The sequence below is a fragment of the Protopterus annectens genome, chromosome 8.part0, assembly GCF_019279795.1.
Source record: "Protopterus annectens isolate FY-2018-M chromosome 8.part0, PAN1.0, whole genome shotgun sequence".
Taxonomy (NCBI): Eukaryota; Metazoa; Chordata; order Ceratodontiformes; family Protopteridae; genus Protopterus; species Protopterus annectens.
This window is the reverse complement of record NC_056741.1, coordinates 1,977,444,621-1,977,457,584: the sequence shown is the minus strand read 5'-3', so window position 1 is coordinate 1,977,457,584 and position 12,964 is coordinate 1,977,444,621. Positions and strand designations below refer to the sequence as shown.

General features: G+C 43.8%; 1 protein-coding gene across 1 annotated transcript in view; it reads left to right on the top strand.

The window, feature by feature from the left end:
* SLC7A6 (solute carrier family 7 member 6) overlaps nucleotides 1–12,964 on the top strand; it is an 855,166-nt gene that overhangs the window by 526,472 nt on the left and 315,730 nt on the right. Inside the window, exon 4 of the mRNA XM_044081519.1 lies at nucleotides 4,678–4,801. Within this exon, the coding sequence (XP_043937454.1) occupies nucleotides 4,678–4,801 (124 nt within the window). The remainder of the gene's footprint in view (nucleotides 1–4,677; nucleotides 4,802–12,964) is intronic.

Below are 12,964 nucleotides of genomic sequence, written 5' to 3'. Positions count from 1 at the left end.
TTCCTGCATGGGCAGAATCTAAAGATTTACAGGAATTAATACACTCTCCTGGTCAAGTAACTAAACACATTTTACACTGCAGGTTTGATGCCCTAGAAGCTTCTTGCAGGACAGCAGTTACTGGATCTGTCATTAGAAGACATGCATGGCTTAAGGAGCAACCCTTGCCAGACCATGTCAAATCAAAATGCCACAATTACCAAGGACCAATGGGTTCTGAACATTGTGTCTCAGGGGTACAGATTCTCCTTCCATACCCAAAAGGGTTCCCTGATCTACCAGCAAATCAGTGGGCAGAGGCTCAAAAGCAAATCCATAACCTTCTCTCATTGGGAGCAGTAGAACATGTTCCTGCAGAGCAGATAGGCCAAGGCTTCTACTCCAGACTTTTTCTTGTACCCAGGAAAGAGGGCACTTGGCACTCCATCCTTGATCTATCCATTCTAAACACCTTCCTGGTGGTCCCAAAATTCAAAATGCTCATCCTCCAGCAGCTGCTACCCATGCTGTCCAAGGACACTTGGCTAGTCACCCTGGACCTAAAAGAGGCCTACCTCCACATCCCCATCAGGGAGTCCTGAAGAAAGTATCTTCGCTTAAGGGCAGGATCTCAACACTTTCAGTTCTCTGCACTTCCCTTTGGCTTGTCTACTGCTCCCAGAGTTTTCACAAAATGCCTGGCTCCTGCCATTGCATTTTGCAGACAAAGAAATATTCAAATTTACCCCTACTTAAACGACTGCCTTATTCAGGCAGTCAGCCAGGAGACAAACTGAAGAACCAAAGAAGCTGAAACAGACCAAGAAATGTGAACAAACTGGCAGGTTTAGATCCCACAAACACCAAACTCCAAGAGCAGTATATAATTCTGAGTTTTTAATATAAATATAAAAATAAAAAATAACACACGTAAGCGCTTTCATTTAAACAGTGTAAACCTCATCAGACAGAAGTATGATTTAAAACAAGGATTTAAATGCTACACAGTTCATTCTGATTGGGCACAAGGAAAACAGCTAGCAGTAACAAGAAAAAGAACCATTAATCCTTCAGTCACAATTTTTGTTCTCAAGTGTATGTTAAAAATATATATATGATGTTAAAAAACGTTTGTTTCAGTTGAAAACAGGCAATTCTGAATGCCATTCACTAGTATTCGGGTGTCTCTACTCTAGAAGAAGTTATTCATGAATTAGTAATTCATTCATCAAGACATATTCCTCTTCTTTACAATATCATATTTCTTTCAAGGGCCTTTAGTTTTAGGACAGGAGTAATGAAGTCCTGTTATTAATACCAGGCCATTTTTCAGCATGCAGTAAGATCTGTCACCTGAGTTCTTTTAATTCTAACACCCCCCCCCAAGGTTTTTTGTCATTGATGTCTACATGGTCTATAGCCATGAACCTGAAATTGTGGTTGATGTCGTCATGAATATGCCTAGCTAAAGCATTGTTCAGATTATTCTTTCTGATGGCATAATCATGTTCATAAATTCTGTAACAGCCAGCTCACACAACAAGGGACTGCCCTTCTCCTCACACCGCACTGCCAAGACCCTCACCACAGATGCATCAGACTGCGCTTGGGGTGCACACAAGGATGGCAGGTACATACAAGGCCAATGGAACCCCCAGCAACTCGCCCTGTACATCAGTCTAAAAGAGATGATGGCTGTGCAGCAGGCCTTGATAGCTTTCAAACCCCTTCTCTCTCCAGGGGTTCTCTTGATCAAAACAGACAACACCACATTGATGTTGTACATCAACAAGTAGGGGAGGCGCTCACTCCTACGCACTGTGCAGGCTGGCCATGACCCTTTGGTTCGCAGCCTCTTCCATGTAGCTACACCTGTTAGTACAATACCTGCCAGGCTATCTCAACTCCCTGGCAGACCAATTAAGCAGAAAAATGTAGGACCCCCCACGAGTAGCAGCTCAACAGAAAAACTTTCCTACTAATAACTCAGAAATGGGGAACCCCGGAGTTCAACCTCTTTGCCTGCCACACCAACCATCAGCTCAGCAAATTCTGCACCAGGGAGCATCACTGCATGGTATGGAAAGTAGATGCCCTGTTCTTCCTCTGGGCAAACCTCTCGGTCGATTCCTTTCCTCCCCTACCTCTCATTCCCAAGGTACTGATCAAAATAAGCGAGGAAAAACCAAGGACCATTCTCATAGCTCCAGACTGGCCCAGACAGTACTGGTACCCCTTGCTGTGCAGCCTGTCCCCACTGCCCCTATGGAATCTTCCTCAGATTCCCAACCTCCTAATTTAGAGGGAAGGGGAATTCATGCACCCCCAATTGCAGACACTCAATTTGACAACTTGGCTTATGACCTGACCCCTTGCCCAATCTTTCCTCCTCAGTAAAGAGGTGCTAGATGTTATCTGAGAGGCTAGATGCCCTAGCACCAGAAAGTATTGTGCAGATAAATGGAAGAAGTTCTGCACCTGGATTCAGGCTAAAGGGGTGAATACGGCACAGCCCTCCATCCCTCTCATCCTGGATTATTTAGCTGAACTACTACACAGTGGTCTCTCTTTCTCCAATATAAAAATTCATGCATCTGCTATTTCTGCTCATTTTCCCACTGAGCAGCCTCTTTTTTCACACCCTGTGATCAAGCAGTTCCTCAGAGGGGCTAACAACTTGAGACCCCCCAGAAGGGCATCAACACCTGCTTGGGACCTTAACTTTGTCTTGGAAAAGCTCACCCTGCCTCCATTTGAACCAGTTTCTTCTGCAGAGCTAAAATTTCTCTCCTGGAAGACAGCCTTCCTCCTGGCCATTACTTCAACCAGAAGAGTCTTTGAGCTGCAAGCACTCATGGCAGTGGAACCCTTCATCATCTTCCATGCAGACAGGGTATCCCTCAGAACTAATCCATTCTTCATGCCCAAGGTGATATCCAGTGTGGCTGTCGACCATTCCATCCATTTGCCCACCTTCTTTCCTAACCCTCAAAACAAGGGGGAAAGGATTCTGCACACTCTAGATGTTCACAGACAACTCGGATACTATCTGGACAGGACTAAACCCTTCAGAAAATTGGATCAACTGCTGGTTAGTTTTGCTTCAGGGACGGAGGGCAAAGCCATCTCCAAACAAACCCATTTCCAATTGGATAGCACACTGCATTCATTTCTGCTACACAAACAGCATGGCAAGCCTCCCCCCAAGGGGTCAGGACCCTCTCCACCAGAGCAGCCTCCACCTCTGCAGCATTCCTCAGAGGAGTCCCCACCAGGGACATCCCGGAGGCTACCACCTGGATGCTTGTTCACACCTTTACCAAACATTACCACCTGCCTCTCTTTTCTAAATCCAGGGCAGGTTTTGCCTCTGCAGACTTGCAGGGCATGCTAGCCAGCCCCTAGCTTCCTTGACTGCCTCCACCCATTTCCTCAGCTTTGGGAATCTACCCAAATGTGATGACTGCAACAGTGAAACACAAAGAACATAGTACAGTTGTGTACACTTACCATAAATGTAGATGTTCGAATGTCTTCAGTGTTGCAGTCCTGGTTTCCCTCCCTCCTTCCCCCTTTTTCTTTTTGTTACCTTTCTTCCTTGTTGTTCTACTTTCCTTACAAAGGACATATTAGTGTTTTTTTCCCACAGGTGGGGTTCTGCCTCCTGAGCCTGGACGTCTACTGTAGGGGCTCCTGACCAGTTAGGGCAAGAAAAACTGATGTAATGGCATCGGCTGCCTTCCTTTATACCACTGACGACCTGACATCAGTCTTCAAGTGACAGCAACCGAAACAGAAATACTAAGTCTCTGGTATTCAGGCTGGCCGAGGGCTACCCCAGCAGGGATAACCCAAATGCGATGACTGCAACAGTGAAGACACTCGAACATCTACATTTATGGTAATTGTACACAACTGTACTTTCTCTCTCTCTCTCTCTCTAAGTATCACTGAGTCGTGCTCAGATTTAACTGTGTTTAGGACTGATGTGGAGGAACTTGTAACAGGATATTAAAAAGTGAAAGAAATGAGATGAGAATTATTGGGATATGACAAAAAGGTAACTTGTTCTAAATAAGAATAATCAATGTTATTTATACTTAGCCAGTAGCTAAAACAGCTTTGACAAAATGAAAATGAAGAATGCCTCCAATAATCAACGGTGATACAGTTTTCTCTTGAATCCAGTTCATCTATAACTTGCATTTCAGAAATCACTTTATGGGAAACTTGTTACAGATGGCTGCCATGGTGAACACTGTATTACTCTTTCATCTGGCTTGGTTTATTAATTAAATTTAAGACTTGTAATATGTACATATCATCTTCAGTTGTGCAGTTTTATGAGTATTACTATGTTCCTTTTTAACATTTTATTCTTAAATGTCTTGTTGGATACCCCTCCCAACATCCTTACATTTCTTAAATATGATAACTTCAAGGTCATACAATCTTGGTGGTAAGGAGAAATGTCCTTACCCTCACAGGTCCATAGTTTCGTTGATTAAATGTGATTGTCCGTTCCTGTTTCAAGACCTGGTGCAATCTTGCTGTGATACTTTGTAGGTGGAAAATTTGCTGTTTATTGTTGTATGTACTAGCAAACCATGGATTTAAAATGAAAAGTAAATCACATACTGCTGAATATTTGAACTGACAGAGGTTTAGGAGTGGAATAAAACTCTTTATTTTTTGCAGGAACCTTCCTTTGTCCATTGCTATCTCCATGCCTGTGGTGACTGTTATCTACATCCTGACCAACATTGCATACTATGTAGTACTGGATATGAATGCAATTTTAGCTAGTGATGCGGTAGCTGTGGTAAGTTCTATGACAGTAAAGTGAAACATATACAAGAACTGATTTCACCCTCTGTATATGCCACTTATAATAAATATTAATTCGTGTGAGTAGGATAACTCATCAAGCCCCATCTTTCTATAGTGCTCAGTTACTTTGGCACACTGCAATACTTTATTTAATAGACTTTCCACTTTAGTTTTAAATGTTTGAACAAATGTTTACTTAATGTGCAGTTTTTCTTTTTTTTTTTCATTGTGACTTTACATATCCCATGTAATGCAATTTTCCCTCAGGCAATTGAGGAAGTTCCCATAATTGCATTTTTGCACTGCTCTTACAGATTGATTGGATCACACATATGTGTATGTTTAAAGTAAATTCAGTAATGAAATTCAAACTGGAAAAAAATGTTAAATGAGTTGCACGTGCTTTTTGAAGGAGGTGGAGATGGTGCTTAAAGATAGACATAATTAAAGGAAAAATCCACCGTAGAACTAAAAAAAACTGTTTTTCCACTCTATCTTTGTCTTCTGACTTATTTTAACATCTCAAAATCACTCTAAGTGCTTTATTTATAAATTTAGCCTGTTTTCCACAACATGGCTACCAATGGGGCTTGATGTATCATTGTGATCTTGTACTTCCTCAACCCTTTCTCTTTTCCATAATACTTTGTATGACTCATGCCAGACATAAGGAAGTAACTTTGAATTCCCAAGCCACTGACATATAATGGTATTTGGGAGGGTCACTGTTATTTACTTTACCTTCTGTAAAAGGACTGTTTCTTTTCTGTCTCTAATCACCCTCATTTATGTCTGGCTCAGATGTCATTTTACACTATACTTAGACGTTATCCAGCTACAACCAGAAAAGAAGCTAAATTGCAGGTTTTTGTTCGGTATTTTCTTTTGTAGTTCAGGAGAAATTGAGAGTCCTCTTCCCCCCACACTACTGCAGAGGTGTTTGTCACTGCACTTGGAGACCCTTGCTGAATCAATTCTTCAGACTACAAAAGAAAACTCTGAACAAAGGCCTGCAATTTAGTTACTTTTCTAGCCATAGCTGGATAACTTCTAAGTATAGTGCAAAACAAGGACTGAGCCAAACATAAATGAGGGTGATTAGAGACAGAAAAGAAACAGTCCTTTTACAGAAGGTAAGGAAACTAACAGTGACCCTCCCAAATCCCATTATATGTCAATGACATGGGAATTCAAAGTTACTTCCTTATGTCTGGCATGAGTCATACAAAGTATTATGGGAAAGAGAAAGAGATGAGGGACTATAAGATCATGTTGATACATCAAGCCCCATTGGTAGCCATGTTGTGGTAAACAGGCTAAAATTACAAATAAAGCACTTAGCGTGATTTTGAAGTGTTAAAATAGGTCAGGAAACAGAGTGAAAAAAATGTTTTTTTTTTTTAGTTCTCTGATAGAGTTTTCCTTTAAAGGGTTCAGGCTTCTGTTTTTTTATTAAAGGGATGTTCAGAATGTGAAACACCTTCTGGAGTGCCAGACTTGCTTAAAAAAAGCCCAAACATGATTAACAAATTATCACAGATAAGATGTGAATACGGCCTGTTATAAGGAATATTAGATGTCCTTCTATTCCCATGTTGCAGTATTCTGCATATGGGTTTATCCCTTCAGTCTCATGTATGTACGGCCAGTATTCAAAAGCTTTTAGTCCCTCTGTGGAGCATTAGATGTCAGGCAAGGCGGAGGAAACATGGGCCATAAAAGGACGCACCAGCCTTCAGAACTTTTCAGCCGCCATTCTTATGCCAGGTATTCCTGCTACCTCTGATTTTGCGACCGTTTTTGAGATAAGTACCCCACTGGGGAACCTTTTTTTAGTCCCTCTTTATTGTAACCTTGCTTGTTAATGTCATCCAAAAAGGGAAAGTGTCAGTGTGGATGCCACATCCCTCATAAGGATGCCCACGATAAGTGCTCTGTTTAGGAAGAGCACACAACTATAATGTCTGCCCTATCTGCCAGCCATTCGTGCCGAAAACCCTATGTAGCCAGTTCCGTGCATTAAATTTGTATCATGAGAACCAACGCCTGAAACGTCTTATGCTTAGGATGGAAGGTCCTTCCTACATCCCCCCAGAACCGCCTAAGAAGAAGGTCAGAACCTTATGGCCTTCAACTTCTGCTGAGCCTCATCTGCCCGACTCCCAGACTGTGGCCAACATAAGCATGGTTTCAGGACCGGGTTCCAGATCCACTTCTGTGGAGGTCGCGGTTACCTCTAAGGACGCCGCACCATCCACAAATGAGAGCATGTCCGCTGAGGCTGTATTGGCACCACTAGCCGATGCCAGGGGGGAACTAGCACTTCGTGGAGAGTCGTTGGAAACCCGTGCTCCTTTACAGTCCCCGGTTTCTAGGAAACCGATCACCACTCCTTTAAAAAGAAGGGAGAAGAGAAAACATATTGCTCTCTCTTCTGAAAGCATGCCTGACTGGCAGGCCTTCAGTCAGAGCCTCTTCAATGCCTTTATGGCATTGAGGCCTACTCCTTCTTCCACCTCCACCCGTCCTCCTCTCCTAAGCTCTAGACCTATGCATACAGACCAACCTCCTGGGGATGAGGAGGTCCTTTCAGACTCGTTTGAAGAACCTCTCTCCTACAATTCACAACTTTCATCTCCTTTGGGATATGGATCCCCTGAGGAAGAGTCCCTGGACCCCAATTCCCCAGTGGAAGATTTAACCTTCAGTGAGACCATTAGCAGGATGAAGGAACATTTCAAATGGGATTCCTCAGAAATGTCTGAGGTACAGAAGAGGTATTACCTCATTCAAATGGAAACATCTATTCCATCTGCTGTTCCTCCCAGCCTTCCTAGATGCCTTTTCTTTGGCATCCACTAATCCACGCAGACTGGGATAGGATGTACAAAGTACGTGACACTGCTAAGCATCTGATAAAGTGCCCTCCAGCTAACCCAGCCACTATCTCTGTGGCCACTGACAAAGCCACCAAATTATTAACAACTACTATTCTCCCTGCTGACAAGGACAGCAAGACCATCGAGAGATTAGGGAAAAAGATTCATACCTCTGCTACACTGACCTTCAGAGCCACTAACTACCAGACCCACATGGCTAAGTATAACAAATCATTCTACAATCTGCCACCAAACATCTGGCAGATATTCCAGACTCCCCTGCCAAAACAGCCCTGTTCTGCCTCCTGGCTCTTACATCTCAAGTCACCAGACACGCCATTAAGTGTAGCTATAATGCTGCTGAATCCTCTGCTAGGTCAGCAGCATCAGCATCTGCCCTGTGCAGATATTCCTGGCCACCCCTACATCCCTTGCTAGATGATTTTAGGGCCAAATTCATGGATGCACCCCTGGCCTGGATAATGCTGCACATTTTGGATCTAAAGTAGCAGATCTCTTTAAATCACTGCAACAAAGGGGCAAAGAGATGTAGGACCTCAAACATCTCCTGGTCTCACCAATTCCCAAGTTCCACAGGAACAATACTTCCAAAATACAGTTTATCAGGAAAAAATCCAGGCCTAACCCCCTGCCAGACCTCAAAAACCCATCAGGAAACAACCTCCTATGCCTAGAGCACCTTCTGCATCTAGCCAGAGGTCTTTTTTTCAGGAAAGGGCAGGTAGGGTCTGACTACCTGCCACCTTTGCCTCAACCTCTTCCCTCTACCGTACCCCTGTCTGCCCACCTCTCTCATTGTCTCCCTCTGTGGACCTGGATCACCAAAGACAAGTGGGCCCTATCTATCCTCCAAGATAGCAATTACATGACTTGGCTCTCTCATCCCATATAGATGGGCATTCCCCATCTCACTTCACAGCAACTGCTACTCTTACAACCAGTACTGCAGACATTAGTAGACCAGGGCACTCCTCCTCTGCAAAAGGAAAAGGTTTTTATTCAAGGCTCTTCTGGTTCCCAAAAAGGTGGATCATGGAGACGCATCCTGGACCTTTCCTACCTCAATCTCTTCCTAAAGGTACCTGCCTTTAAAATGCTCACCCTCCCTACCCTTTATCCCCTGATTACTCCACAGGGATTCAGGATATTCTGGACATAGGGATGTGGAGGTAAGCATCTTTTATCAAACCCTCCCACAGGAAATAATTAAGATTTTTGGTGGGCTCCTTTCATTGGCAATTTTCTGCCTTGCCTTTTGGTCTTTCTATGGCTCCCAGAGTCTTTACTGAATGTTTGGCCCCAGTGGTAGCCTACACCAAGACAAAGGGGATACAGATATTCCCCTACCTGGATGACATGCTCATCTAGGCCCCCAGCCAACAAATACTGCAAGATCACTTCCACCTGGTAATCTGCTTATTGTAGTCCCTGGGATTCCAGATAAATCTGCCAAAATCCCACCTCCAAGCAACTCAGGACATTGACTTCCTGGGGTGCAGAATAAGAACAGACCTCATGGAGGCTTACCTGCCACCCCCAAAGGTGAGCTCCCTATCAGATCACCTCCTCCAGATGCTCCAATTGACCCAGTTGACTGCAAGGCAGTACCTGAAACTATTGAGTTACATGGCAGCCACAATACCCATGCTATCTTTAGCAAGGCTCCACATGAGGAAGCTGCAGTGGTACCTTCACTCAGTCTGGAAACAACACAACCAGCCCTTGGGCACATTGTACAATTCTACCCTGCTTAAAAAATGAGATACTTTGGTGGTGGGACCAGGTACAGAGGAACCAAAGACTCCCACTACAACCACCACAACCCACCCAGATCATGCACATAGATGCCTTGGACCTGGGCTGGGTAGGTACTCTAGGACTAAGGTGCAAAGCTTGTGGCCGGTTCACCTAAAATCAGAATGCATCAGTGCCAGAGAAATGAGGGCAATCCTGCTAGCCCTACAGGCATTTCAACCTTTCCTTCTACAGGGGACTCTTCTGATATACACATAGAACACGTCTGTACTGTGGTATGTCAACAAGCAAGGGGGGACCAAGTCCTAACTGCTTTGCCAGTTAGTTCTCTTGGGTGTGGGAGTTGGCTACCTCACAGGGAATCTCCCTGCGAGTGACTTACATCCCGTCCCTCCACAACAAACAGGCAAATTTGTTGAGCAGAACCAGTACAAACAACCACGAATGGAGGCTGCACAGAGAGGTCTACTTGGTTCTGGTCCATAAGTGAGGTATACCTCAAATAGACCTGTTCGCCTCCTCCCTCAACAGGCAACTTCCTGGCTTTTGCACCAGGACACCAGAACCACAGGTACTGGCAATAAATGCCTTCTCATTCTCATGGAAGAGGAAATATCTATATGCATTCCCCCATTCCCTCTCATCCAGAAAACCCTGCTGAAAATACAGCAGGACAACCCAAAAAGTCTTGCTGGTGACTCCCTACTGGCCCAGGCAGCACTGGATCCCCTTACTTCATCTGTCCAAGGGCAATCACCACAAGTTAACTCCCAGAGTGGACCTCCTCACACAAAACAAGGGACCACTAATCCATCCACAGTAGCAGATGCTCCACCTACCCTGTGACTGATAGGATTCTGATTCCATTTAGACACCTTTACACTGAGGATGTGCTCGATGTCCTGCAGGAGGCCAGGAAACCTAATACCAGAAAATCGTATCTCTTCAAGTGGAAACAACTCACTATCCGCTTCTCAGTGAACCTCCCCTAGTACTGTCTTATTTGCATGAGCTACTGCAGTCAGGACTGGCCTACTCATCCATTAAAGCCTGTTTGTCTGCTATTTTGTCCTGCTTACCTCTGGACCCCCCCCCCACCTCTTGCTTCATGACTACTTTGCAAACTTTTCCTCAAAGGAGTTCTGCACCTTAGACCTCCTAGGAGACCCATTCCCCCGCCTTGGGACCTCAACTATGTGCTAGAAAAGCTTATGCTACCTCCCTTTGAGCCAGCTAATAAGGCCTCCTTAAAGCACTGCACCTGGAAACCCATCCTGTTGGTGACTCTAACCTCATCCAGGAGAGTATCCTACCTCCAAGCCCTTAAGTCTACACTACACTTTTCTAGTCTTCCACAAAGACAGGGTTACCCTTAGGACAAATCCGTCCTTCATGCCCAAAGTAGTCAACAAAAGGTCCCTAAATCAGGCCATCCATCTACCTGCTTTCTTCCCTAACCCACAAGGAGACAGTGAGAGAGTGCTGCATTCCTTGGAGGTGTGTAGACAGATCATATTCTACTTGCACAACACCAAGTCTATGAGACAGACAAGACCAGCTGTTTGTATCTTTTCACCCCAGAGCCCTGGGTAAAGCTGTTACCAAGCAGACTATTTCTAATTGGATATCAAATCCCATAACTGTTTGCTACCAGTTTCATGGCAAGACCGTGCAAGGGACAGTCAAAGCTCATTACACTAGAGCAATGGCATCTTCAGAAGCCTTCTTCAAGGGTTTGGATACCCCTTCAATTCTGGAAGCTGCTACTTCGACATCAGTCCACACCTTCACCAAACACTACAAGCTTGACCTCATCTCCAGGTCCAGGGAAGGTTTTTCCAGGGCTGTCCTGCATGGATTCCTGGAATCTGCATCTAGACCACCACCCCAACCTCAGTGAGCTTTGACACTCACCCATATGCAGAATACTGCAACATGAAAATAGAAGGACATAGAAAAGTTGTTTAAAGTCTTGCCATAACCATAGGTGTCCTTCTCTCCCATGTTGCAGTATTCCTTCCCACCCACCTTCCCCTCTCATCTGATACATTCTTCCCTTTCTGGATGGCAATGATACAGCGTTGCCCTTACAGGACTGGCTCCGAATGGGGAACAGTGAGATAGTGGTTGTTCTAATGAGAGAAAAGAAGAGATTGAGTCTTGTTAGTTAGAGGCTGTAATTGATGTAATTGATGTAAGCAAAGTTACTCCTTGTGGTTTAAGTGAGTATCTTTCTGGCCTGGTGGAGAAAAAGGAGGAAATAGAAAAGACAAGTATTTAGAGCAAAGATAGCTGGTGTGGCTACAAAATTTAGTGCCACATAAAGGTATTCTTAGTGCTAGCAGATTGTTCTAGAATATTTGTCCCCAACTTTACTTCTGTAGCCTGTTCTGTAATAGATCTTATAAATGGTAAGGCTCCCATGCAAATAGGATGGACTATAGCAGTAGATAAGGCCTTTAATTATCTAAAAATGTGTTTCTAGTCAATACTTGGTGCTCCTGCCTTTGATAAACTATTTATCATCTACACAGATGCATCTGAAGTGAGGGTGGGAACTATATTTGTGCTAAAAAAAATTGGGTGAAGAACACCTAGTCTGCAGTCTTAGCAGAAAGCTATGCAGGGCAGGTACAAGATACTCTCCCATCGATAGAGAGTGCCTTACCACCGAATGAACACGCACTTCTCTATAGTATTATTTACTAGGTCAAAGTTTTACCATAGTCACTGAAAGTGCATAAAGGTATCAATAGTAAGTTAGGCAAGTGGGCTTTGTTCCTGCAACTCTTAGAGTTTACAGTTGTGCAGAGACCTGGTATGGGAAATGCAGATACAAACTGGTTATCCCGGTCCTTCTATCCCATCTTTAGAAGTACAGAACCAGGGGTGGGTCTGTGCTGTGAGGGGGATACAATAGCACAGTGGACATTGTACAACTAGAAATATACTATTTTTTCTTGTAAATGTGCTGTTTTTCTTCCAAAGTGTTGTCGTTCCATGTAATATACTATTGAATGGGTGTTTGTAAACAGTGAAATTTGACATAAAGTGACGGTGCTGTATGAGCTTAGAGAATGAAGAGCAGACAACAGCAGGCACTGACTGAAAGTTCTTCTGCTGTTATATTAGAAGAGAGGGTTGTAGCCCAGCAATAGAGAGAGGTTTGCTTATTGGTGGAGATGGAGTATTAAATGCAAGAGACAGTTGCCTCTCACTGTAGAGGGATAATTTTACCTGGAGTAAAGACTCCTTCTGGAAGATTTTCAAAATGCATTGTGACTGAGTAGAACCAAGAAGAATACCTGAAGAGCCAGGTGAAGAAGTACTTGGAATTTACCAGAGATTGAGCATTTTTCTGAAGCTGAAAACCTGATTGAAATGTGTTTTCTTGAAAAGATGTGTGAATTATGTTTTGTTTGCTTATTTGTAGTGTAAATTAAGTGTACTGAAAGCAAGAACTATGCCTGTAGTGTGTTTTACTCGCTGTGCTATAGATA